General features: G+C 38.3%; 1 protein-coding gene across 2 annotated transcripts in view; it reads right to left on the reverse strand.

Annotated features, from left to right (window-relative positions):
- The window catches only part of RYR2 (ryanodine receptor 2), a 754,822-nt gene that overhangs the window by 478,266 nt on the left and 249,015 nt on the right, over positions 1-27,541 (reverse strand). The window contains exon 3 of one of the 2 annotated variants that reach the window (XM_049646095.1): positions 10,408-10,512. The exons of the other annotated variant lie outside the window; for it this stretch is intronic. Within the exon in view, the coding sequence (XP_049502052.1) occupies positions 10,408-10,512 (105 nt within the window). The remainder of the gene's footprint in view (positions 1-10,407; positions 10,513-27,541) is intronic. 2 annotated transcript variants of the gene reach the window in all.

The raw sequence follows: 27,541 nt of genomic DNA on the forward strand, positions 1-27,541 counted from the left end.
TGTTTCCATGTGAAAAATATTTTTAAACTTTTAAACGCACAAAAAATTGAGGAAGATGCCCAAATTGAATGAGAGTAATCAAATAAAATAATCTATACATTCAAGATTCATAATCTAAAACAGTGCATAACTGAGCCACTGTGATTCAATTATATGTGGATTAAATTGGCCTCCTTATTGAGTTTGATGCTGGAGTCTTTGGAAACCACATCATTCAAATACATAGAAGTATGCAGTATCCTTAGCTTCGGAGTAGAAAGTAGTCTTTCTTGACACAGAAAGACAGAACAGAAAATGTCTACAGAAAGAAGATGTACATTTTAACCACAGACAAACATCCACATTCACAAAAGTGACAGATAAATAATTGTGGCTCAGCCCTTTAGATTATAATCAGATTCATCTTTTAAATCACTGCACCAAGTTCACAGATGAAAGACAGGTACATGGCTATGTACAGAGGCTTTAGACAAGATGCTGGCTAATGACCACAAAAAGCTGGTGATTTGTTCATTTATTTGCATTATAACTCCATTCCCAAAACAGTATTTGTTCCCGAACAAATGGATGTTCCCGGACAGCAAGATAAAAAGAAGTCAGCCTCTTGAAAGAAAATGTTAAGTTATAGTAGCTATTTGGGAATTGAAGTTTCAATACAAATAATAACATCAAATTGTCTTCAATATAAACAGACCAATCCACTAAGCTTTCCACAGTTTTTACCTATTGAGGACATCAGCCATTTATGGTGTAATATAGGATTATGTATAGGGGAACAGTGCTGGAAAAGTGAGTAGAGGCTCCTTCCTCTGTACTCATTGAGAAAATGTTCTCGTCACTATTAGATCACTCAATTTCTTGAGAGCAAAGAGTCATTCTTATTTATCTCTGAATCTGCAGCCCAGAATTCACGACAGCAACTCACTACCCTTTCATGGAATGAATGCAGCGTGAATCAGTCGGGCAGAAAAGGATATGGCTTTTCCATCTCTGAACTCTGGATACAAATGAAGCAGAGACTTTGATCTCTTTTCCTAGATAAAGATTTAACTTGCTTGGCTCTAGATTCTGGAGAACCTCAACTATAAGTCAATATTTCCAATGAAGCCATAAGGATGTTAACTCCGTGTCTGCTATGTGCTGTAGCAAACAACGTTAGAAATTATCCCATGTTTATTTACACATGCAATTGTCTTCCTTCTTCCAAAAACAGAACCTAATTTTGTAGGATGTACCTTTCTTCTCTCCCTCCCTATGCTCGGAACCAGCTGTGTTGACCACAGTTCCCCAATAAATACCACAGTCATAAGTATGCAGCAATGTGCATGAGAGAAAGTCTACTGGGAGGTTGCTTCATTGTCATGCACAAAAATACAGAAAGTCAGCTCATTTGCCTGCCTAAGGAAGATGTTAAATAGAGGTATCATGTCTGAAATCGCTACAGCCGTGTTGTAATCCCAAGGGAAACTAGTCTAAGAACCAAGCAAACAGAGACAACAAAGGGAGAGAACAACAGAAAACCCGAGCCAGACCCCTGATCAATTACAACTGGACCATAGGCCCGTGTGTCATTTTTTTGGTGTGTCATTTTTTTCAAAACCATATATGATTCAGTTGTAAAAGGTGACACAATAGTCTGTAATGTGATCCAGTTTATGGAAAAATATATTTATACGTGACATTCCAGATGGCTATAGACCCATCTTAGAGCAAAGTGATCTTCAGGGCAAAAGAGGATTATGAAGAGAATATTCGCACTCAATACTCTTCTACATTACTGTTATGAGAATAAAAGATTGAAATGGTGCTGCAATTTAAATTTTAACTTAAAATGGGGCGCCTGGGTGGCTCAGTCGGTTAAGCGGCCGACTTCAGCTCAGGTCATGATCTCACAGTCCGTGAGTTCGAGCCCTGCGTTAGGCTCTGGGCTGGCAGCTCAGAGCCTGGAGCCTGTTTCAGATTCTGTGTCTCCCTCTCTCTCTGACCCTCCCCTGCTCATGCTCTGTCTCTCTCTGTCTCAAAAATAAATAAATGTTAAAAAAAAATTTTTTTTAATTTAAATAAAAAAAATAAATTTTAACTTAAATTTAAGTGTATTTGGGGGCACCTGGGTGGCTCAGTCAGTTAAGCGTCTGGCTTCAGCTCAGATCGTGATCTCACGGGTCATGAGTTCAAGCCCTATGTCAGGCTCTGTGCTGACAGTTCAGAGCCTGGAGCCTGCTTCAAATTCTGTGTCTCCCTCTCTCTCTGTCCTTCCCCCACTAGTGTTCTGTCTCAAAAATAAATAAACATCCAAAAAAAATTTTAAGTGTATTTTTATATTGCATGCATGGGCAGGCACTAATTACATTTTCCCCCTTCTGGCTTTATTGAGATATTAATTGATATACATCACTGTAGTAGAAGTTTTAGGTGTTCAGCACAATGGTTTGATTTACACAAATTATGAAATGGTTATTGCAATAAGTTTAGTTAGCATTCATCATCTCAACATAGATACAATAACAAAAGAAAGTAAAAAAAGAAAAAAATTTTCTGTGTGATGACAACCCTTAGGATTTACTCTCTTAACAACTTTCCTATATATACGCCATAGTTGCACAGTTAACTAGCCACCATACGGCACATTACAGCCCCAGGACCTATTTATCTTACCACTAGAAATTGTGTGTGGGTGTCTGTGTGTGTGGTGTGTGTATGTATATATGTGTTGTGTGTACGTGTATATGTGGTGATGGCCCCAAAAATGTAATTTTTTAAGAGAGAAAGAGAGCGTGTGTGCATGAGCAGGGGAAGGGCAGAGTGAAAGGGAGAGAGAGAATCTTTAGGCAGGCTCCATGCCCAGCACTGAGCCCAACGAGAAGCCCAACTTTGGGTCTGAACTCACAATCGTGAGATCATGACCTAATCCGAAATCAAGAGTTGGATTCAACCAATTAAGCTCCCCAGAACTCCCAGGAAATTGTTATCTTTTGACCACCTTCCTCCAGTTCTCCCTCATCCCATCTCTGGAAAACACAAATCTGATCTTTTTCTATGACTGTGTTTTTATTTTGTCTTTGTAGATTCCACATATGAGTGAGTCATACAGTATTCGTCTCTGTCTGACTTATCTCACTTAACATAACGTCCTCAATTTCCATCCATGCTGTTGCAAATGGCAAGATTTCATTCTTTTTTATGGATGAATAATATCCTATTATACACATACACACACACTCACACGTACCACAACTTCTTTACCTATTCATCCATCAGTGGATGCTTAGGTTGTTTTCATGTCTTAGCTGTTGTAGATAATGCTGCAGTGAAAATGGGTGCCGATATCTTTTCAAGTTATTGATTTTGTTACCTTTGGATATATTCTCAGAAGGTGAACTGCTGAATCATATGGTAGTTCTATTTTTAGAGGACTCTCCACACTTTTTTCCACAGTGGTTGCACCAAGTTACAATCCCACCAACAGTGTACAAGAATTTCCTTTTCTCCACATTTTCGCCAGCGTTTGTGATCTCTTGTCTTTTTGATGGTGGACATCTTAACGGGCATGCAATGGTATCTCATTGTGGTTTTGATTATTTGTATTTCCTGAATGACCAGTGATGTTGAGCCTCTTTCCATGTGCTTGTTGGCCATCTGCATGTCTTCTTATTTGGCTCTAGGCTCCATCCCTGTCACTGTAATGGCAAGATTTCATTCTTTTTTATGGCTAAATAATATTCCTACACACACACACACACACACACACACACAAAATGTACAGAACACAATCTATATCATATGAACCCCAAGCATGGTTTGTTAACCCTTCATCTTTCCACCACACTGTTTGTGTGTGTGTGTGTGAGAGAGTGTGTGTGTGTGTATCACATCGTCTTTATCTATTCATGTATTGATGGACACTTCTACTGTTTCCATATCTTGGCTACTGTAAATAATGTTGCTACAAACACAGAGGGGTGCATGTATCCCTTTGAATTAGTGTTTTTGCATTCTTTGGGTACATACCCAGTAGTGTGATTGCTGGATAACAGGTAGATCTATTTTTAACTTTTGAAAGAATCTCCACACTATTTTCCTTACTGGCTATACCAGTTGGTATTCCCACCAGCAGGTACACAAGGGTTCCTTTTGTTCCACATTCTTGCCAACACTTGTTTCTTGAGTTTTTGATTTTAGCCATTCTGACAGGTGTGAGGTGATATATCTCATTGTGGTTTTGGTTAGCATTTCTCTGATGATAAATGATGGTGAGCACCTTTTCATCTTTTATACATTTAGCCATCTGTATGTCTTCTTTGGAGAAATGTCTGTTCATGTCTTCTGCCCATTTTTTAATTGGATTATTTGTTTTTTAGGTGTGGAATCATATAAGTTCTTTATATATTTTGGAAACTAGCCCTTTATTGGATATGGCATTTGCAAATATCTTTTCCATTTCCATAGCTTGCCTTTAAGTTTTGTTGATTGTTTCCTTTGCTGTGCAGAAGCTTTTTATTTTGATGTAGTCCCAACAGTTTAGTTTTGCTTTTGTTTCCCTAGCCTCAGGAGACATATCTAGAAAGAAGTTGCTATAGCTAATGTCAAAGAAGTTACTTTTAACATACCATTAATCAAGCAAGTAAATAAACAAATGAAGACATATATATTTCTCTATATTTATAAAATTTATTTATTCCCTACCATATTCCAGGCAGGCATCATGCTGAAGCAAAAATAAAAATTGTGGGGCGCCTGGATGGCTCAGCTGTTTAAGAGTCTGACTTCGGCTCAGGTCATGATTTTGCAGCCTGTGAGTTTGAGCCCCATGTCAGGCTCTGTGCTGACAGCTCAGAGCCTGGAACCTGCTTTGGATTCTGTGTCTCCCTCTGTCAGCTTTCCCCCACCCTCCTGCTCACACTCTGTCTCTCTCTCTCAAAAACAAATAAACATTAAAAAAATTAAAAATAATAAAAATAAAAATTGTGAGTGTGGTATTATTTTTCTGTACTGAAAAGTATCTTGGTCCAGTCTTTGGATCTGGTCTCTTCAGCATCTACTGCCATGACACTATTTAAAAGTGTAATACTAATCATCCATTTCATTCTGTGTTTTAATAAAGACTTAGGAGATGCAGAGCAGTAACATATTTAAAATTAATGAACATCAAGGGTTTAAGTCAACTTCACTTTTTTTCCAATGAGTCACTAGCTTAGCAATCTGAGAAACTCATTTTTAAACATGTACAGAACACAATCTACCTCATATGAACCATAAGCATGGTTTGTTAACCCTTCATCTTTCCACCACACTATCCTAAACCACTTTAATGAAGAGGAAAGCAAAAGGAAAAAAATCAATATGGAAATAAAACTCAACCAGGGTGGACACAACATGAGCTCTTTTAATTTCTGACCTGCCCGATAGTTTGAAAAAATAAGTCTTTTATATGCAGTGCACTGAGCATATACCAAAATACAAGAATAAGGATATAAAACAAACATTAAGATCTACTTTTGGAATGCCCAATTAATATTAAAAACTCAAAAAACTCTTCAGAGAATACAGTCTTTTAAATATGTCTTAAATATTTTAAATATGTCTTCAATATGAATTGGTACGTTTATATAAGATAGACTGAAATGGACACTGATCGGTTTGCAAAAAAGGATATTTTTCAGTCCTTATCCAACTAGGTTTCTCTGATTTTCATCTGATCTTAACAACATCTTCCAACGACATCACAGAAGTAGCAGGCTGAATAATGGTACCCCAAAGACATCCATATCCTAATCCCCAGAATCTGTAAGTATGTTACATGATACATGTGGCTGGTTTTGAAGATAGAGGATTGGCCACAGATGAAAAACGTGAACTAGACAAGGCAAGGAAACAGATTCTTCCCCAGAGTCCTACAGGGACTGCAGTCCTGCCGACACCTTGACTGCAGCCCACTGAGAATAAATGTAGATGTGTGACCTCAAGAATTGGAATGAATTTATGGTGTCTCAAGCTATCCGGTGCATGGTAATTTGTCACAGCAGCCACAGAAACCAATATATGTGGCTTCTGTGACTATTTTCTCCCGGTTCTCCTCATCTCTCAGACTCTATCTTCCCAGAGCCTTCCATGGGGTCCATCCCTTTTCTTCCCGCTGATTTAACAGTGATACCACCTCGGGCTCTGCCACTGCTCTTATTACATGGATATTCCATAGTAAAGAGCTTAAAAGCATAGACTTCAGGAGCCCAAAGGATAGAGATTTGTGCCCCAGCCCTACCACATGCTAGCTAGGTGATCTTTTCAGATATTGTGGTTTTCAGGTCTAGACATTCCAGTTGGTTCCTCTGAATAATTCTTCAATGTTAAGTATTTGAAACTTCTATTTCATTGAACATAGTTGCAATAACTACTTTAAACCTTTGACTGGTAAGATCATCTCGGGGTTGTTCTTAGTTGCTTTTTGTTTTTGTTTTTTTTCTCTTTCCACTATTCTATATGGAAAGTTCCTGTCTGTTCTCCTGTGAAATGGAATCCTTAAAGTATACATTAAACAAGTACAACTGTATGGAGAAAGTATTCATTAAAAATGTTTGTGAATTAACAACGGTATAATAAAATAGCCAGAAGCGTAAGATCACCTAACTCATTAAACTGTACTAACCACAACACACGTAGCGAATGCTATCACAGACTCCAGTTTAACATAATTGTGCCATCAGTATACTGGCAGAACTATGGGGGGTCGGAATGTCGGAGGAAGAGGGACCCAGAGCCAGACTAACCACGATTGCAAAGAATAGGCCAAGTCCAGGGAAAAGGCAGTAAGAAATTAGTACCAGTTCTCCCAAGGGAGTACACAGGGATGAGAAAAAGAATAAGTAAAAGAATATCAATAGCCACTGTTAAATGTACGCTAAACAGTCTACACGCACCATAATGTAATAACCACCAAACCTGATGGCAAAGACTTACCTTCCCCAAAGCCACAGAAGGATACGTAGCTGAGTGGTATTCTAAAATATTTCTCTAATTCTATGAAGCCCTGCTACTGGCCCTGTGCTATACCACCAGCCTGCAAAATAAATCTGAACTGTGAGAAGACATTGACAGATGTGGATTGACAAACAGACAAGTTATAGACCCAGGAGAAGGACAGAAGGAGCAACAGAAGCGAGGATGTACATGTACAGAAGCCCAGGGATGGGCACTGCTCCAGCGATCATTTTCCTTTTCTTGTTTTACATATTTTATCTCCAGCCTCAAAACGTTAAAGGCTCTATGAGCAGCTACTCAGATCAACAGGTCTTAGTTTATTTAATATCGATATGCTTTGAATAAGAATAAAAAGCTGAATGATAGTCAATGGATAAATACATGATCTAGGTCTGTCTTATTACACATTTTTTTTATTAAACAGATACTTCAGAAAATCCCTTTAGATAAAATCCCTCAGAATGCTCTTGTGCCACAAAAATATTACTTCTTTTACAAATAGTCACAATAAGCAACTCTGTGGAATCAAACCTTCACAAGTTAGGTAATATTTTTGCCCTGTTTCATCTTACACATACCCTTTTGCTATCAGTAATTTTCATGATTTGTTTTGGCACAAATGATGTTGGGAATTTCTTGCTAGTTTCCTGAAGCTTTATGAAAACCATGCATTTATTCAGAGAGATTCAAGAATATGAGCGAAAATGAAAAAGGATGGCTTTAGATGGAAATTTTTTTCCTTATCTTCAAGTGCGTTCAGATTGCTATGTGCGTATGACAGCATTTTGGACATTAAATGGTATTATGCAATTTACTGAATCACATAAGGAATTTAGAAAGAATTATTTTTTAGAAAAAGAACAAGGCTCTGTTGATTATGGGAAAAATCAGCATTACTCTGTTGACATACTTCCTCCTGGTAACAGTGGGTCTTTCCTTAAGCAAATCTGCACAGTTTATGAAGTTGGAGATGATAATTTGCTTGACAAAAGGATTTGCCATAGATTCCTATAATGAATTCAAAGTAGAACTAGTTAGTTATGAGGCTATGGGTACCCTTGGAATCCAAAAGACTTGATTCCTACAAGTGCCAGAAACATCCACCTATCAAATGTGATCAATCAGACATGCCATTTAGCTTGTATTATCATCATTAGATGGTTGATAACATGGAGAATTTCTATCCTTCTTGGTAAATAGTCATGGTACCAAATCCTGAGTGTTCCCTAACTCTGAAAATTCCAGGGCTACCCCAGAATACCCCCAAATCACTGGGACCACCCCCAAGTCTCTCCAGGACTTAGCCTCTAGCATTATAGCTGGGGTCCACTCTGAGAAAATGATACCTGTGCCAAATTAGTTGTTAAATATTCTGAGTATCACTTCAGGGTATCATCAAAACTTCTCTGTGGTCTGGAAGAGTCTTTCTTCCTACAAAATATAGGATCCCCTTGAGGGGAGGACAGTGGTTTCCTCCTAAAAGTTGCTCATCTAAAATTGACACTCAGGTCAATGAAATGGGTCCCTTTCCTATAGCAAATTTTTCTCAATTTATACTTTTGAATTAACGCCTTATGGCAGCTACGCTGATCTTTAAAACATGGTGTTTCACAAATCACATAAATTGCTACCTTAGAAATGGAGAGAAACCTGCAGAGGGGGAACAATTCAAAATAAAATACAGCTAAATAAAATTATTAGGTGGGGGTACAGAAATTCTAATAAATACCTTAAACACATAACTTCTAAAATGGTAGTTCCAATACTTCCTATACACGCAGAAAATTTAGAGCTAACCTAGTCTAACCCCATGATTTGGGAGGGATAAGACATCGTTTCAAATATGTTAAATTTAGAAAAATGAGTTTAGCAACATAAAATTTAAATTTATGACCCTTTCATCATAAGCTGGTATCTACAAAGATAAGTAAAAATATACTATACTATATTATATTAATTATACATATACATTACTTATATATAATATATATAAGCTGGTATCTACAAATATAAGTAAAAAGATAATATACTACATACGTAATATATAAGTAAAAATATAAAAATATACTTTCCTAGATGCTGAGGCAAAAGAAAAATGATTTTTCCTTTTAAAAATAGACTTGAATTTCAAAGCTGACATGCTTCAGTGCTGTTTAAAAATCAGAAGAGGTTATTCCAGGTAGAAACAAACCTAACTGAACTGAGAAATGGTTTACTCCTCTGTAAGCCTATTTTAAAAGCTTTGCAATAAAGAACAGAATTAAAAAAAAAAAACTTTATATAGTTTAATACAGTAATTTCAAACTTTTGTAACCAAAAATGAACTCAAAAAAGTTAAAACACACATAATACACTTGGACCTTTTGTAAAGTAAGTTTTTATTCTACCATCAAACACAAATCACTAAAGTTTGTCCTCCCTAGTTACTGGTATACTATTAACATTTAAAACAAATTTAGAATTGATGCACAAACCAATTAAATTTTGTGTAATACTAAATTTTTAAAAATTACAAGGCTAATGAAAATGCATCACATCATAATTCATTTTCTGTAGAACTAGGTGTTATTTTTCAACGCTCTTACTCATCTAAACTGGAACAATGATTAAAAACAATAGCAGTAACACATAGAACAGTAATGGCAAGAGAAAATTTTCAGTTTCAGTCCTGGAAATGGTATACTTTCTTAAACTATACACTGCAGTAATTATAGCACCATAAATAAATAAATGAACAAACAAGAAAACCACAAGAAACCAGAATTTGGCCATCCATCCTCTGGCTTAATTTTAAACTTTAATGAATTGGTTAAGAATTGAAAGTAGTGAAGAAATCAGTCATAGCAAGTTATAGCATGGAAAAAAAATTTAAATTGCCAAATATGCTACAAAGAAAAATGTCTTCATTAGGGGACAGAATAAGAATTCCAATATTCAGAAGAAAATTATTAGCTGCTTGCAAAGCTCCGACTGACTAAAGCCCTATCACCCTAATTTTATTTCTTAAAGTATAGAAGAGTGCCATGAAATTTTACTTGCCATAAAGAAGCTTGGAACATAGTCAACATGGTTAGCGGCATTTGAAAATGACATGAAGATTAATGACAAATAGCCATGCATAAAGCAATTCATTAAAATGGTAACAATAACAGCTCTGAAAATGTACGAAAACACACAAATGCTAAAAGAAAGATTCTGTTTTAAACCACAGACATAAGCATGAGGTTCAATGACACACATCATCTTGAGGTTGGATTTTTTTTTTTAAGTTCTTTAAGACATCACAGGACTGCTGGATAAAGCAGGAAGTCAAACTTCAGGAAATCACAAGTAAAACACATTGGCTTACTTTAGCAAAAAGAAGATATCCAATACCTATGAAAGAAACCATTCATTAAAATACCGTTAAGTATACATAAATTAAGTACTTGCCCCTTCTGATTTCTCCACTGTGTTAGCCAGCATCTCCTGTAGGGCCCGGACAGAGAGAGACTGTTCCAGCACAAAAGTGCAGATAGAGAGGTCTGGGGGAACATTCTGTGTGGAAAGAGGGAGAGAAGCCATTGTCATCACCTTCATTGTCATTGTCGTCATCATCATCAAGCAGTCGGACCCAATTTACTTTATTAAACTTCAGTTTCTTTCATAAAAAAAAAAAAAAAGATTACTTATAAATTCTCTATTATCAGCTCCTCAATCACTGAAATACATTATCTAATCTGCTCACACTTAATCCACATTTTAATTTATGGATAACAACAGCCACGGTGTACCGAGTGCCTACTCACTTAGGCACTGCACTCAGAGCTATATCAGAAACCTGTGTGGTCATCCATGGTAAGGATGATTACTATTGTTATGTGGATAAAAAAACAGAGAAGTTAGGTTACTTTTCCAAAGTCACAATTACCAAGTTTTTCAAGGCAGTATTAAAAATCCTGATTTCTTGGACTTCCAAGCATTCTTCTAACCTACCGCGCAGTCAGCTGATAAAAAACACAAACCACAGAATAATACTTGCTTCAAACTATCCAAGTTAATAAATATAAAACTGAATTGGTACAAAATAGCCATTTACACAGGCTTCTCTTCATCCAGAAAAAAGACAGTTATTTTGTTTTACTCAAGTTGGATATATATTTGGCCTCTAACTAGAGATGTGGCAATTTGACTTCTGCTCTGTCTTGGAGTGGGGTGGGGAGTGTGTATTTTCCCTTTCTCTTTCCTTCCCTTAAAACTTCCACTCCAATCAATAACTCCATAAATTGTGAAAATCCCAAAAGCTTAACTATCAAGGTGGTGAAGAAAACAGGGTAAGAACTGACTGGCGAGTTAGAGACAACTATCCCAATCAGGAGCAAGTATATTATCGTTCATGAATGCTTTTTGCTTTAGATAAGCAGGATCCAGTGGGCAATCCAACCGGGTCTGGGAAGAGGCTCAGAGGAGGATTTTCCTAACAGAAGACCATTATGAATACATTAAACAGTACATGCAAGTGACACAATGTCTTCTTCACAAAACGAACATTAGGAAGACAATTCTAACTTGATGTAATGAATCAAAATTACAATTTTTCATGTCTAAATATTTATTAAATTGAATCACTACCATTAAAATGATTCTTATCATCAGAGAATGATACTTGATGGTTTCAAGGAAAATGGAGAACCAGGGTTCCAGAATTAAAATTCTTTTGTGGATGAAATGAACATATAATCTTGGTCACTAAGGTTACTCATACCCCACAAACCTTCCTGGCACCCATGTATGTATATATGTATGTATGTATCTATCTATCTTTCCTTCCTTCCTCCCTAAATCTTTTTTTTAATGTTAATCTATTTTCGAGAGAGAGAGAGAGAGAGAGGCAGAGAGAGAGAAAGAGAAACAGAGGATCCAAAGTGGGGTCTGCACTCACAGCAGAGAGCCCAATTCAAACACATGAACCGTGAGATCATGACCTGAGCCAAAGTTGGACACTAAACCAACTGAGCCACCCAGGCCTCCCTGTTACTTATCTTCTTTTTAAGATTATTTACTCATTTTTGAGAGAGAGAAAGAAAGACACAGTAGGGGAGGGGTAGAGAGAGAGGGAGAGAAAGAGAATCCCAAGCAGGCTCCACACCATTTGCCTAGAGCCTGACATGGGGCTCAATCCCATGAACTGTGAGATCATGGCCTGAGCCGAAATCAAGAGTCAGATGCTTAACTGACTGAGTCACCCACATACCCCTGTTCTTTATTTTTTCTTTGTTTAATATGAAATTTATTGTCAAATTGGTTTCCATACAACACCCAGTGCTCATCCCAACTGAAATTCCCTTCGTTGGATTCCTCTATTCTCCCATTCAGGGCTTCTGATGCCCCCAAATTTCCTTCCATTCCTTCTCAGACTACCTCAAGTGGTCGTCAAAGCAAACACCCAGATTTGGGCATAGCTACTGCTTTCACAGTCTGCAGTCAGCTGGACAAGGGCTCCCTTTCCAAAACGCCCAGATGAAAGACTAGAGGCTAGGCAACAACTTCTCTTTTACTATGACATTAGGAAAAATTCTTTTAAATTTAACTTTCTCGGGTCTAACTATATTAACTGCAATTTATCGGACCAAGACAAAGGCCAATGGGGAAAAAATCTGTTACTCAAAGCATTTATTCCATTCTTATCCATTTAATTGTGAGAGTTTGGAAGCTATACCAACAGGGCGGATAGACTACCATGTTATTAAATGGTGTGCTAGTAAACCAATTTCTCAGGGGGAAAAATGCCTTGATGGGTAGCATTTGCCCATTTCTGTGACACAAATACTCTAATAATTACTGGTCTCGAAGTCAAAGTTTATAAATCAGCTCATAAAATTCCTAAATATGTAACACATAGCTCTCAGGAATCTACAAGAACTGTTCCCAATGTACCATTGGACTGATTTCAGACCCACATCCGTTAGTTGCTTTAGAATGACTATATTAAAACAGTTAAGAGCTTGGATTCTATACACAGTCACCTAAGCAATAATCCTGGCCTCACTACTTACTAGCTGCTAACTTTTCTAATCTTTGGTTTCCTTCCCTGGAAAATGGTTTAGGAATTACAACAACTACACCATCCGCATGGAGTTCCTGTGAAAGACAAGTAAGTAAAAAGGCGTATCACAATGTCAAGAGCTCAAAATAAGGGAGCTATGGTCATTAGTTTTGTATACTGTCCTTTTTCTCTGTGGCACTCAGGAGTACCACTCATGTCTTAAAGCTGACTCTTGGATGGAGTCTGCTCTGGAGAAACAGTGTTTGAAATCACAAATCAGGGGTGCCTGCGTGGCTCCATCGGTTAAGTGTCTGACTTCATCTCATGTCATGATCTCATAGTGTGAGTTCAAGCCCTGCATCCGGTTCTGCACAGAGAATCCCTACTTGGGATTCTTTCTCTCTCCCTCCCTATCTCTCTCTCTCTCTCTCTCTCTCTCTCTCTCTCTCTCCCTCCTTGCCCCACTCGTGCTCTCTCTCTCAAAATAAATACACTTAAAAAATCATTAATTATGCACCTGTTCATAATATCCAAAATGTTCTAGTATTTTCAGGAAAAGGTAGTTTCTGGTAACATTCAAAAGTTTATACACTGGATGTATTTATTAAACTGTTTCATGCTTCATTTGATCAAAATGTTAAAAGGATGGATCACTACAACAGCTTGCATTTATTTTAAAGACCCTTGAAAATGGAATGACATGGAAAGACATGAATTTGGAATGTGTTAATCTTGCCACACTAATTTCATCTGGCCACAGCATGACATGCCTGTTACACATGTTCTTCTAGACAGTAGGAATTAGCAGGAGTAAAGGAACAGACAATCCACAAAAGTAATTCTCTCTCAGACTCAACCCACTTTCTTCTGACCCATCTTTCTCTTCTCCCTCTCTCTCTCTCTCTTTGCCCCTCTCCTCCTCAAAATACACATAGATGTAATAGAAAAGCTGAGAAGAAAATATTGTTTACCCCTTTCACAAAAATGTGAAACGATACAAATCAAAGCTCTGTAGTATCATGTTTGTTTCGTTCTGAGGAAAAATCATCTGGTTATTTTACGCAACAGAATCATTACTATAACTTGTTATCTTTTATTTTTATTTTTTTAAGTTTATTTTATTTTGAGACAGAGAAAGAGAGTGTGAGTGGAAGGGAGGCAGAGAGGGAGGGAGAGAGAGAATCCCACGCAGGCTCTGCATTGTCATCGCAGAGGCTGATGTGGGGCTCGAACCCACAAGCCATGAGATCATGACCTGCTTAACTGGCTGCTTAACTGACTGAGCCACCCAGGTGCCCAACTTGTGAACCACTAAGGGGCGCCTGGGTGGCTCAGTCAGTTAAGCATCTGACTTCAGCTTAGGTCATGATCTCCCGGTTTGTGAGTTCGAGCCCCGCGTCGGGCTCTGTGCTGACAGCTCAGAGCCTGGAGCCTGCTTCTGTTTCTGTGTCTTCCCTTCTCTCTCTGCCCCTCCCCCGCTTGTGCTCTATCTCTCAGTGTCCCTCAAAAATAAATAAATGTAAAAAGAAAATTTAAGTGAACCACCAAAAGTATTCCTTAATGTAGATGAATGTTTCTTCAAATAACCTTGAATGTTTTATAATAGCTAAACCATAACATAGTATTTATGTTAAGCCTTTGTTCCCACTTCCCAAAAAGAAAGTTGAGTCAGTGAAAAAGAAAGGGTCTTGTTCTTTAGTTACAAACCAACTAAATGGCCGGATATCAAAGTGACTCCTAACAGCAGGCACAAGAAATAAAGTACTACATTCTAGAAACCTCAGGCGTGAGAGTCTCAACCCACAAACATCTGCAAGCTATCATCTTGTCCTCCATCTCTTATGTTTTAAAGTCCTGTTACCAAGAAATCTGAGTTTTCAAACTGCAATATGAGAAAACTTCACAGGGGACCTGGGTGGCTCAGTGGGTTGAGCATCCAACTTCAGCTCGGGTCATGATCTCGTGGTTCCTGAGCTGTAGCCCCGCGTCGGGCTCGCTGCTGTCAGCACAGAGCCCACTTTGGATCCTCTGCCCCCACCTCTGCCCCTCCCCGACTTGCGTTCTCCCCAAAGTAAGTAAATATTTTAAAACAAGGGACTCTTCTGTCCTTACAATCAGTGTGCTCGTAAATTGTGGAAACCACTCTTATGCTGTATGCCTTCCATTATAAGGACTTCAAAAGAGACCACATCAGAATGTAACACTAAGAAGGCCAGCACAGCATGTACGTCTGTCTACCTCTTACACATTACACACACATTTCTTTCCCATGCGAAATTAACTCAAAGTGCTTCTGTCTGAATGTCTACCTGGGCTGCCCAGAACAGTACCCCAAGCGGGCAGGCGAAAGGTTAGCAATACTCTTCACGTAGAGACAACCCCAATTCGATGAGGACATGTGTACGTTCACAAGGATAACAAACCTTAAGCTAGCAGCATGGTTGGGTATCTTTTCTTCTTTTTAAAATACAAATTGGTCGCTGTTCTCCTCTGCCTAACAGCTACCTGGCCTTAAGGGAAGAAAATTCTCCAGAATAACCACATACGGCATCTGGCTTTGTTGGCACTGGAGAGTCTGTGTGAAATCAATTAGGTTTCCAACTGAGGTGCCCATCAAACCATTTGGCTTCCACAGATATATCTGCCTAACCCACTTAAAAAACCTATTGAAACATGCCATTACCTTAACTGAACTGCAACCGGTTATCTGGGACTACGTAAGTCACAGCTCATCTCTTATCGCTGTATAAAAACTGCATAGCAACTAACCACTCCATTTTTTTAAAAAAAAATTTAAGGTTTTATTATTTATTTTTGAAAGAGACAGAGTGTGAGCAGGGGAGCGGCAGAGAGAGGGAGACACGGAATCTGAAGCAGGCTCCAGGCTCTGAACTGTCAGCACAGAGCCTGATGCAGGCGTGGAACTCGCCAGCCGTGAGATCGTGACCTGAGCCAAGGTCGAACGCTTTAAATGACTGAGCCACCCAGGAGCCCCTTAATCACTCCTTTTTGGCATCCTCCTACCCCTGCTCATGCTTTTCCTCCTTTAGCCTAAAATATCCATTTCCAGGTCTCCACCTATGAAAACTATTTCATGTTTTTGAATCACACATAAATAGAATTACATATGAAAACATTTTCCTTGTTGAAAATTCAAACAATACTAAAAAACTGAAAGCTCTCTCTTCCCAAATTTAATGATACTCATTCTCCCTTATCCTTCCTCCCAGGTGTCAGCGCATGGATGATGACCTTTTGGCTGTGCCCCTTTCCAGGTCTTTTGTTGTGCACTCACACATATGCTCACACAGAAGCGTACAGAATGGCTTTTCCCATTAACGGGCTCCCTTTGTCCAAACTATGTATTTTAAATTACTAATATGTCTTAGAGATCATTGTCTATGAGCCTATCCATATAGGCTCCTCCAAGACTGCTAGAGAATCTACATGTATCATATGCCTTCTGAAGACTGGTTCAAGTTCTCTGCCATGTAACACGGTCACTCAACTTGGACCCTCACCCCCCCAGCCACCGCTTGACCAGCCTGATGTGCTAGCTTACAACACACAGTGTTCACCGTTCAATGAGTTGACCTCAACCTCTGATTCCAAGTGTTTCTGCCTACAGGGATGTAGGTAGTTATAGCCCAAATGACAGATCTCCACTTTCGCTTCTGTTTCAGTACTCCTGACACAAAGACAGGTTGCTTCTTCACCTTTATGCAGTGACTTCCAAGTGTGCTCCACATAACCTGTGGGGTAACTCAGATATCACAAAATGTATTTTGAAAATCAATGAGATGTTAGCTCATGGCAGTTCGAAAGCATAAGAAAAAGAGCAAGACACTGTATCAGAGGACATGGCGCTCAGACCCAGGGCGTAGCTAGCCAAGGGACCGTAGGTAAATCAGTCTGAGCTCTCCCATCTGTGTAAGTGGCAAAATGCTTTTCATATTTCAGAGAATTGTTCTGAGGTTCAAATAAGAAGATCAGCGCATTATAAACCGAAAAATGCCAATAAACTATCATTTTTATCTGCCTAATTTAAGAAAAGCCTAAATCAGATAGAAAGCTCAGAATCGCAGAGATGTAAATTAAGAGAAGAACCAACGTTCTATCAAGAAATGTGAAGACAGTATATTTTAGAGTGGAGCAGATGGTCTGGAGTTGAGACAGATTTGTTTTTGCTCAGCTACCCATCTGCTGAGTGGCCTTTGGCAAGGGACTGTAACCACGGAGGGTCAACTTCTCCATGAACTATGGAGGTACCAAAATGTATCTTCTCCAAAAAATAAAGTTGTTTTTTTTTTTAAGCTGCCAAGTAGAAACAGGAAACAGACAAAATTTCACCTACCAGATGGGGAATAATATTCTTTAAAATGTTTACATATTCCACCATTCCAATAAAATTATGGTGTTGTATCCCATTGACTTACATGAAATACTGTAAAAGGGATTATCAAGCAGGATATAAGAAAAATCCTGGTTCACTTTTTCCTCTTTATATGTCTTCAAAACTCCAGTCATAACACTTCACTATATCCCCAGCCTGCCAATGTGGTTATTACAAGACTTTCACACCTTTCTATGAGAGTTCACAGGTCTGGGTAGTTTTTCTTGTCATATTCTTTTTCCCTTCATCCCACTTTGCACCAAAGATTAACATGCAATTGCCTTAGAGAAAGAAACATTTATCCTATGTAAACTAATTTTCAGCTTTGTAATAGACAAGGCTAAATGCGATCCTAACAGATAAAACTGATTATGTCTGGGTTTCCCGGGGTCTAAAGGCTTTGAATCTCTTCAGAAAAACTCAAGCCATTGCACTTGGCGTTCTTGACAACATGGGTCCAGGTGGAGAAGGATCTTTTAGGAGGTTTAAATGACTGGTAATTAATGTAAATCACCACTACAAAGAGCCATAGCTCTACCAATTCAGCAGTTTATCATGAAAATCCCGAGTGACTTCATAGGGTTTCATATGATTTGCTCGGGTGTTCATTTCACCCACTGGCACGTTATCTTTTTATACAATGTCCTTTAAACACAATATTAAGTAGATACGCCAATCTATCTTATTTGTACAATTACTTTATAACACCCAGGAATATGATCTCAGGTCGAGTCTGCTCTCACCTCTTGAGTGGGAGCCATAGTTGGGCAGAACACAAGTACATGATATTTTGAAAGCAAAACACTCAAAAAGAAACCAAAAGAGAGATTTCCGCTATGAATTAAGACTCAATATGAAGGTATCTTAAAAACCATACATGCTGTTAAGGGTTCACTGGATATAGCCCCCTACTTCTGAACACTGCTAAGTCAAACACCTATCAGTCACAATCTTTATCAAAGCCTAACTCTCCAGACTCTAGGTGTTGGCCCATTATGTTATTCGAATTTAAAGCATATAATTTCTAGTCCTATAAATACATGACGATGTTCCAGGAAGTTGGGCTCCAATTTGAGAAATCCATTAAAAAACTCTAGGGTCCCCACTCAATTCAGAGTTTACAGCTGGAGTAAATACGTAAGTAAATGGATGAATACACAAGCCCAAGAAGAAAGTCACCATAAATTATTTTGGAGCAAAGTTTCACTCTGCACCAAAGAGATATTCTTAAGGATTAGCAAAATACATATATGTTCATCACATATGTAGAAAGCATGTGGCAGTGTCACGATAGCAAGTATACACTGATAACTAAAACAAAAACAATGTGTGGCCCAAGCATCTGTCCTCTGTAAGGACGAGCAGCTGTGCCACATCACAGAAGGGAGCTCATCTGATTTGGAGCAGATGTCACGTACCCTACGTTGTCTGTGAAAGTGACCCTTTCCAGGAAGACCCAACAGCCCTTCTAGTCTGACTCCATACATTCCTGAGTGAGGCTGCCAGCATGCAAAATAGTCCCAAGCTCTTCAGAGACTCCTGGCTAACTCTGAGTAGTGCGCGCACAAAGAGACACAAAGGACCCAGCAGAAAGTAAATCTGAAGCAGGGTTCAAATGGCCTGAACTTCACACGCACTTCTCCACCCACACACAAGTCCACGTGCTGAGGACAGAAACCTTACTGTTCAAAGTATGCATGTGCAACCATTGCCCTAACTCTATGCTACACACGAACAGGGCAACCTACAGGAATCCAGGCTGAAATAAAAATAAGAATGAAGAGAAAAATTTGAGCACTGACATCAGTGTTAAAACACCACGGAGGAGACATATTACCCAGATTTAGTCCAGGCAAGTTCCTAAAAAAAGAAAAGCCAAACGCAGAAAAGTAACACAACCTTGAAATGGGGCAATCAGAATGTGTTCTTCTGGGGCACCTGGGTGGCTCAGTCGTTTAAGCATCTGATTCTTGGTTTCCACTCAGATCATGATCTCACGGGTTGTGGGATCCAATCCCACGTTGGGTACACAATTCCAATGGCATTTTTCACAGAAAGAGAGCAAACAATCGTAAAATTTGTATGGAACCACAAAAGACCCCCAAAAGCCAAAGCAATCTGGAGAAAGAATAACAAAGCTGGAGGCATCGTGCTTCCTGGTTTCAAACTAGATGACAAAGGTACAGTAATCAAAGCAGGACAGGATTGGCATTAAAAAAAAAAAAAGGCACGTAGATCAATAGAATGGAACAGAGACCCAGAAATAGGCCTATGCATATATAGTCAATTAATTTACAGCAACGGAGCCAAGAATATACAACGGGTCAACAATAAGCTATATAGGGAAAATCAGATGGCCACATGTAAAAGAATGTAACTGGACCACCCTCTTGCACCACACACCAAAACTAACTCAAAATGAATTAAATCCATGAAGGCAAGACCTGAGACCAGAATACTCCTAGAAGAAAACCTGACATCAGTCTTGGTAATGAGATTTTGGATTTGACACCAGAAGCAAAGGCAACAAAAGTAAAAATAAATGGGGCTACATCAAACTAAAATGCTTCTACACATCAAAGGAAATCATCAACAAAATGAAAAGACAAAACATTTATCTGATAAGGGATTTATACCCAAAATGTATGAAGAACGCATACAACTCAACAGCAAACAAACAATCCAATTTAAAAATGGACGAGGGGCACTTGGGTGGCTCAGTCGGTTAAGCGCCGACTCCAGCTCAGGTCACGATCTTGCGGTTGACAAGTTCGAGCCCCGCGTCGGGCTCTGTGCTGACAGCTCAGGGCCTGGAGCCTGCTTCGGATGCTGTGTCCCCCTCTCTCTCTCTGCCCCTCCCCCGTTCGTGCTCTGTCTCTGTCTCAAAAATAAATATAAACATTGAAAAAAATTTTTTTAACAAAAATGGGCAAGAGGACTTGAATACTTTTCCAAAGAACACATTCAAATGGCCAAAAGGTACATAAAGAGGTGTTCTACATCACTGTCAGGAAAATGCAAATAAAAACCATAATGAGACATCACCTCACACCTGATAGAATGGTTATTATGAAGAAGACAGGAAATAACAAATATTGGCAACATTGTGGAGAAAAGGGAATACGTTTACATGTGATGGAAACATAAATTGGGGCAGCCACTATGAAAAAGAGTATGGAGATTTCTCAAAAAATTAAAAATAGAAATCCCCTACAATCCAGCAACTCCACTTCTGGGTATATACGCAACAGAAGTGAAGACAGGATCTGCACTCCCATATTCACTGCAGCATTTATCAAGATATTTAAGATATAGGGACAATCTAAGTATCGATGAATGAATGGATAAAGAAGATGTGGGGCATACACAATGGAGCATTATTCAGCCGTAAGAAAGAAGGAAATCCTGCCATTTGCAACAACACGATTGTTGCAACAACAGGATTGAACCTGAGGCCTTATGCTAAGTGAGCTAAGTCAAACAAAGACAAGTACCGCGTATCACTTATATGTCGAATCTAAAAAAGCCAAACTCAGAGACCAGAATGGTGCTTACCACGGACAAGGGGGTGGGGAAAAGATAATACACTGATCAATGAGTACAAACTTCCAGTTTAAGATGAATAAATTCTGAGGCTCCAATCTACAGCACGGTGATTATAGTTAATAATGCTGCATTATATACTTGGAAGTTGCTGAGAGAGACGATCTTAAATGTTCTCACCGCAAAAACGTACGGGTAATTATGTGATGTGATGCAGGTGTTACGTAATGCTATGGTGGCAATCTTTTTGCAATATATAAGTGTATCAAATCAACATCCTGTACACCTTAAATTTACACAACAGTGTTATGTCAATTATACCTCAATAAAGGTGGAAAAAGACATAAGCTTATATAAAGAAACAGTTATAAAACTGTATAATTGGATTTACGACACTGATATATGATTTTAAAATAGTACAAAAAGAATGGAGCTATGTGAAACAAAGTTTCTTTATTTTACTGGAATTAAATTAGTATTAACCTTAAGTATATTGTGAAGTTACATTGATGAGTTACAATAAATTAAAATAATGCATATTTCAATTCTTAGAGTAACTACTAAGAACATGACTCAAAAAATACATAGCAGGGGCGCCTGGGTGGCTCAGTCGGTTGAGCGTCCGACTTCGGCTCAGGTCATGATCTCGCGGTCCGTGAGTTCGAGCCCCGCGTCAGGCTCTGTGCTGACAGCTCAGAGCCTGGAACCTATTTCAGATTCTGTGTCTCCCTCTCTCTCTGACCCTCCCTCATTCATGCTCTCTTTCTCAAAAATAAATAAACGTTAAAAAAAATTTTTTTTAAAAATACATAGCAAAAAATAAGCAAAAGAGGTTTCAAAATGGCACACTAACCATTTTACACAAAAGAAGGAAATGACTAAGGAACAAAAGAACAAAAACAACAACAAAAAAGAGGAGGCATAAAACAAAAAATAAAATGACAAAAATCAATGTAACCATTCCCTGTATATTTTTCAAGGAAAATATGATGTATATACATACACACACACAAAATAGAACATTATTATTGGGATGGGTATTATAAATTATACTTGAATAAAAAATTAATAATATATAAAATACAAACAGAGGAATAACAGAGGAATATTATTCAGCCTTTAAAAAAAAGGGAAGCACCTGGGTGGCTCAGTCGGTTAAGTGTCCAACTCTTGGTTTCCACTCAGGTCATGATCTCATGGTTTGTGGGTTTGAGCCCCACATTGGGCTCTGCAGTGACAGCTTGGAGCCTGCTTGGAATTCTCTCTCTCTCTCTCTCTCTCTCTCTCTCTCTCTCTCTCTCTCTCTCTCCCCTTCTGCCCCTTCCCCACTTGCTCGTGCACTCTCTCTATCAAAAATAATTTTGATAAAATATTTTTTTTTAAGGGAAGGAAATCCTGTGGTTTGTGACAACATCAGTGAACCTGGCATTATGTCACGTGAAATCAGTTGGATTCAGACAAATTCTGCATGATTTCATTTATGGGTAAAATCTCTAATCGTCAAACCCACAGAAGCATGTAGCGCAATGACTGTGGCTGGGGGCTAGGGAAAAGGGGGAAATGGGGAGGTGTTGGTCAAGGGGCACCACATTTCAGTTTTGCAAGATGAATAATTCTGCCGATCTAATGTACAGCACAGTAACTGCTGCTAACAATACTGTATTGCCTGTTTGAAATTTGCTGAGAGTTCATCTCAAGGGTTCACACCACATAAAAAACAATTTTAACTGTGAGAGGTGAGAGACGTGTTAAACGGCTTGACTGTGGTAATTATTTCACAATGTGTGTGTGTATGTGTGTGTGCATATATGTGAGATATATATGTGTATATAGATATATATTTATACGTATATATTTTATACCTTAAATATATACACTTTTTTAATTTGTCAATTACAACCTCAATAAAACTAGGGGGTAAATCCCACTGCCTAGTAAATTACATCCAAGCTCCCTGCCTGGTGTCCATATTCTAGATCCAACCTAAGTTTCCAGCCTATATTTAATGCTTACTACGATTGGGCTACATTGGATAACTCTCTACTCTTCATAAACCTATTTCCTATTCCCATCTTTGTCCTTTGTCCAATTTCTACTCATCCTTCAATGCCAAGCTCAAGTAGTACATCCGTGCAGCATCTCCTTCTGACTCAAACCGCCTTGTATGATGCATATTTGTACGCAACACATCTTTTCTCACTATTTAGTAACCTAGAGACTTCCTTACCCTCCACTATGCTTCACTTGTGATATATCTTGTTGAAAAGTCTGAATAGTACTGTCTGTGCTCCATGGGCAAGGCCCATTAAAGAAAAACAATTCTGTGATACATATACCATCTCATTGCAAATGAACCACTGAAAAAATATTTGTAATTAAGCCCTAGAAATATTTTTAAATTGTATTACTTTTAAATTTTTAACTAAAGATTTTTAAATAAGGTAGATGTGATCTTTCCAAGGTAAATATGTTAAAACAATGCAAAATCTAACATTTCTGTGAAGCCTTAAAAATTCTAATTCATGCTGATTTTAAGAATAATGTTTTTAAGATTGAAGAACACTTAAAAAATCAAAATTTTCTGCACAGAATTTAATTACGTTATTTCAGGACCCATTCTTGCAGGAAATTAGATGGATTCATACACACCTACTCCATTCATAGGTAGGTTACTAACCTGAAAAATTTGTTGGACCTTTACAGAAGTAAATTCTTTGGTGATAAAATTACACACTTGTAAATCTTTTATTTGGCAAATAACATAATAAAATTGAACGAATGATGACACGTTTCATCCTAGTAAAAAGATTTAATGATAAAAACGTCCATTAAAATAACCATCCATCTATTTTCTACAAGCTAATCCCAGTTTATATTAATTTCACCCCCATTAACCACACTTTATGTTTATACCCATAATTGCTTAAAGATTGAACGATCTAGTTAAGTTTTCGGTGCCTGCTGAAATACATCTTCGTTAGACTGATCTCATTTCCTGCAGAGCACCAGGCCATAACCGCCAGTGAAAAGTAAGCACATAATTTATCAGGACTTGAGGAAAGTCTCCATCTCTGTTGAAGAAAACATTCTCATCTTTAAGCGTGAAACTACTCAAACCTTTCCAGTCTATGATACGCCTGAAACACTAACCAACTTAAACAGCTCACATTGAATTGATGCATGCTCAATGGACTAACAATTCAATTATCACAGAATGCTCAAATTCAAATTGGGAATCTGAGCACCCGCAAAGCTAGCACTCCTTTTTACATATATAACTTTAGCCATGAACACATTTCAAAAAACAGTGTAAAAACTCAGCTCCTTAAACGAAGATTTATTTTTCAAGGATGCCTGTTTGAACATATTTTTGCCTTTGAAAATTCATGCTGAAATATGAAATACATTTTTGCCTTCTCAATTTGATTTTTAAATTTGGTTTTTCCTATTAAATTATTCATTATCATCTTTCAAAAGAACTAAACTTTTTTAAAAAGTTCAGGAGGAGAGAGGGAGAGAATCTTAAGCAGACTTCACACTCAGCACAGAGCCAGATGCAGGGTTCGATCCCACTACCTCAGGATCATGACCTGAGCTGAAGTCAGGAGTTGGATGCTCAACCAACTGAGCCACCCAGACACCTCTCAAAAGAACTTCTGAAAATTGTGTTATAAGTGGAATATCGGGATCTCATAAAAATCAATATGTAGCCATTGAAGGAAGAAAAATGAATTAAAACGCGATGGTGTAAAACACCTAATTTCTGTAACCTCAAGCAAGAGCATTTCATCAAGTTGGAAACTGGAGTAGAGATTACTGGTCTCCAAACCTCTCTCACTGTATACCCTGTATGACTTCCCTAATGTTGCTTAACCAATTACTACAAATTCAGTAGCAACACAAACTTATCCTCTTCCAGCTATAGAGGTCAGAAACCTGAAATCTGTTTCATTAGGCTAACATCAAGATCCGAGTAACGGTGGGGGTGCCTGGGTGGCTCAGTCAGTTAAGCATCTGACTTCAGCTCAGGTCATGATCTCACAGTTCATGAGTTCGAGCCCTGCATCAGGCTCTGTACTGACAGCTCTGAGCCTGGAGCCTGCTTCAGATTCTGCCTCTCTCTCTCCCTCCACCCTTTCCCTGCTAGTGCTCTTTCTCTCTCTCAAAACTAAACATTAAAAAAAAAAAAAAAAAAACAACAACAACATATGAGCAACGTTGTATTCCTGGCACCGAAGGGAGGGTTCCCTGCCTTTTTCGGGGGCTACACATCACCTGTATTCCTTGACTTCACCTTCAAAGCATATCCTTCCAATACCAATCTTCATTCACCACAACCTCTTCTCCCATTCCGTAGTCAAATCTCTCTGACCCTCCCTCTTAGAAGGATACTTCTAATTCCAATCAGAACTTACCCAACTAATCCAGGACAATCTCCTCATGTCAAGATGCTCAGTTTAGCCACATCTGTAGAATCCCCTTTGCCATATAATGCCTTTACAGGTTACAGGGATAAGGACCCAGGTACCTGTGGCATCAATGGAGCCTACCACAAACTCCATAAGCAAATATTTTGAACATAAATTACAAAACAGAACGTATTAAAATACTGTTTCATCATACATCTGAACTCCAGTACTAATATACATTATAAAATATTACAAATCAAGCTAAAACATTTTCTATAACTTACTTTACTTGAACAGAACAAATTTTGCTCAGGTTATCAATGTAATACGGCTGAATATGGCTCATGGTTTTTTAAATCATGGGTTAAAAATTTGTAATACAATACTATGAAAGGCTGGTTTCAAGTGAAGTTTAATCTCAAAAGTAATTTGTTTAAAGGCTTTTAAAGCTGAAAAAGAGGGGTGCCTGGGAGGCTCAGTCAGTTGAAGTTTGTCTGACTTTGGCTCAGGTCATGAACTTGCAGTCTGTGGGTTCAGGACCCGTTGTGGGCTCTGTGCTGACAGCTCGGAGCCTGGAGCCTGCTTCAGATTCTCTCTCTCCCTTTCTCTCTGCCCCTCTCTCACTTGCGTGTGCTCTCTCTCTCGCTCTCTCTCTCTCAAAAATAAACATTAAAAAAATCTTTAACTAAATAAATAGTTCAGTTCTGAAAAGTCTCACTGTGATGACTATATACTCTGACTAGTTTATATGGCTCAAGGAACAAGTAAACCATAGGATAAGATTTGTAATTAAAATAAATGTTCTGATTGACTTGAGTGTTTTTGACCGTTTTCTTATCAGATCTAACTACTGTTGTTTTACCTCATAATACAGCTAGCTGGCAAAGAGTTTGTGGAAGCTAAAGAGTTTGTGGAAGTGAAAATACCAACTCTTACTTTCATCTTTTTATTTGTGCCTACATTGCGAGGATAGTTTTCAATTTGTATTCTACAGAATACCGAAATGACAACTGTTCACTTTTTGAGCTAATTTAGATAGAACTAGAATATTTAATAGTAATTATAGTAAATAATCATCATGGCTAACACTCAGCTGCCCCCTACTCTGTGCCTGTTGCTGCTGTAAGCATCTGACATTTATTTATTTTATTAATGATTTCAGGAATAGAATTTAGTGATTCATCACACAGAATACCCAGTGCTCATCCCAACAAGTGCCCTTCTGAATGCCCATCCCCCAGTTCGCCCATGCCCCACCCACCTTCCCTGTATTTAAGGAGTCTCTTATGGTTTGTCTCCCTGTTTTTTTCTTTAATTTTTTTAACATTTATTTTTGAGAGAGACAGAGAGAGACAGAGCATGAGCGGGGGAGGGGAAGAAAGACAGGGAGACACAGAATCCGAAGCAGGCTCCAGGCTCTGAGCTGTCTGCACAGAGCGCAATGCAGGGCTCGAACTCACAAGCAGTGAGATCACGACCTGAGCCAAAGTTGGACACTTAGCCGACTGAGTCACCCAGGCATCCCTCCCTCTCTGTTTTTATCTTATTTTTGCTTCCCTAGATTTATTAAGCCAATTCATCTAGGAACTCGTGTAAGATAGGTAACTACTAAACTGATACTGTGTTATGATTCACTAAAATCAAACAAATCCTAACTGTGGAACTCTTGTTCATCTTCAGGATTAATCTTGCAAGACTTTCAAACTGTGCCATGTTTGTTGATAAAATCTGGTTTCTTTCTTACTTGTTTTTGAATAAAAATAATACAAAAACATGTTCTATTATCTTCCCACACCCACTGAATTGCCTGTACCTCCCAGAGGCAACATTTTAGAGTGGAGACCACTACCAGAGATAGTAGTAAAAGTCTATTATTCTACAGACCACAATAAGGGACAAATAATACTGAGCAGACAGTACAGCTGACGGAAGGCTCATACTTCAACGTAACTATTAATAGTACAAATATAACTTGCAAATATATCTATTTATATTACATTATACATATATTATTTTACAAATATTATATATTACATATAATATATAATGCGGTATTACACTGTATATAGTACTGGGATCAGGAGTTCTCAGAATGTGTATAAATATCAGAAGGAACAAAGCAGACTCTAGGGTTAAAGCACGCAACATTTCAGGAGCCATGAAATTTGACAGAATGCTCCCAGATGGAAAACAGGA

The sequence above is a fragment of the Panthera uncia genome, chromosome D2 (genome assembly GCF_023721935.1).
Source record: "Panthera uncia isolate 11264 chromosome D2, Puncia_PCG_1.0, whole genome shotgun sequence".
Taxonomy (NCBI): domain Eukaryota; kingdom Metazoa; phylum Chordata; class Mammalia; order Carnivora; family Felidae; genus Panthera; species Panthera uncia.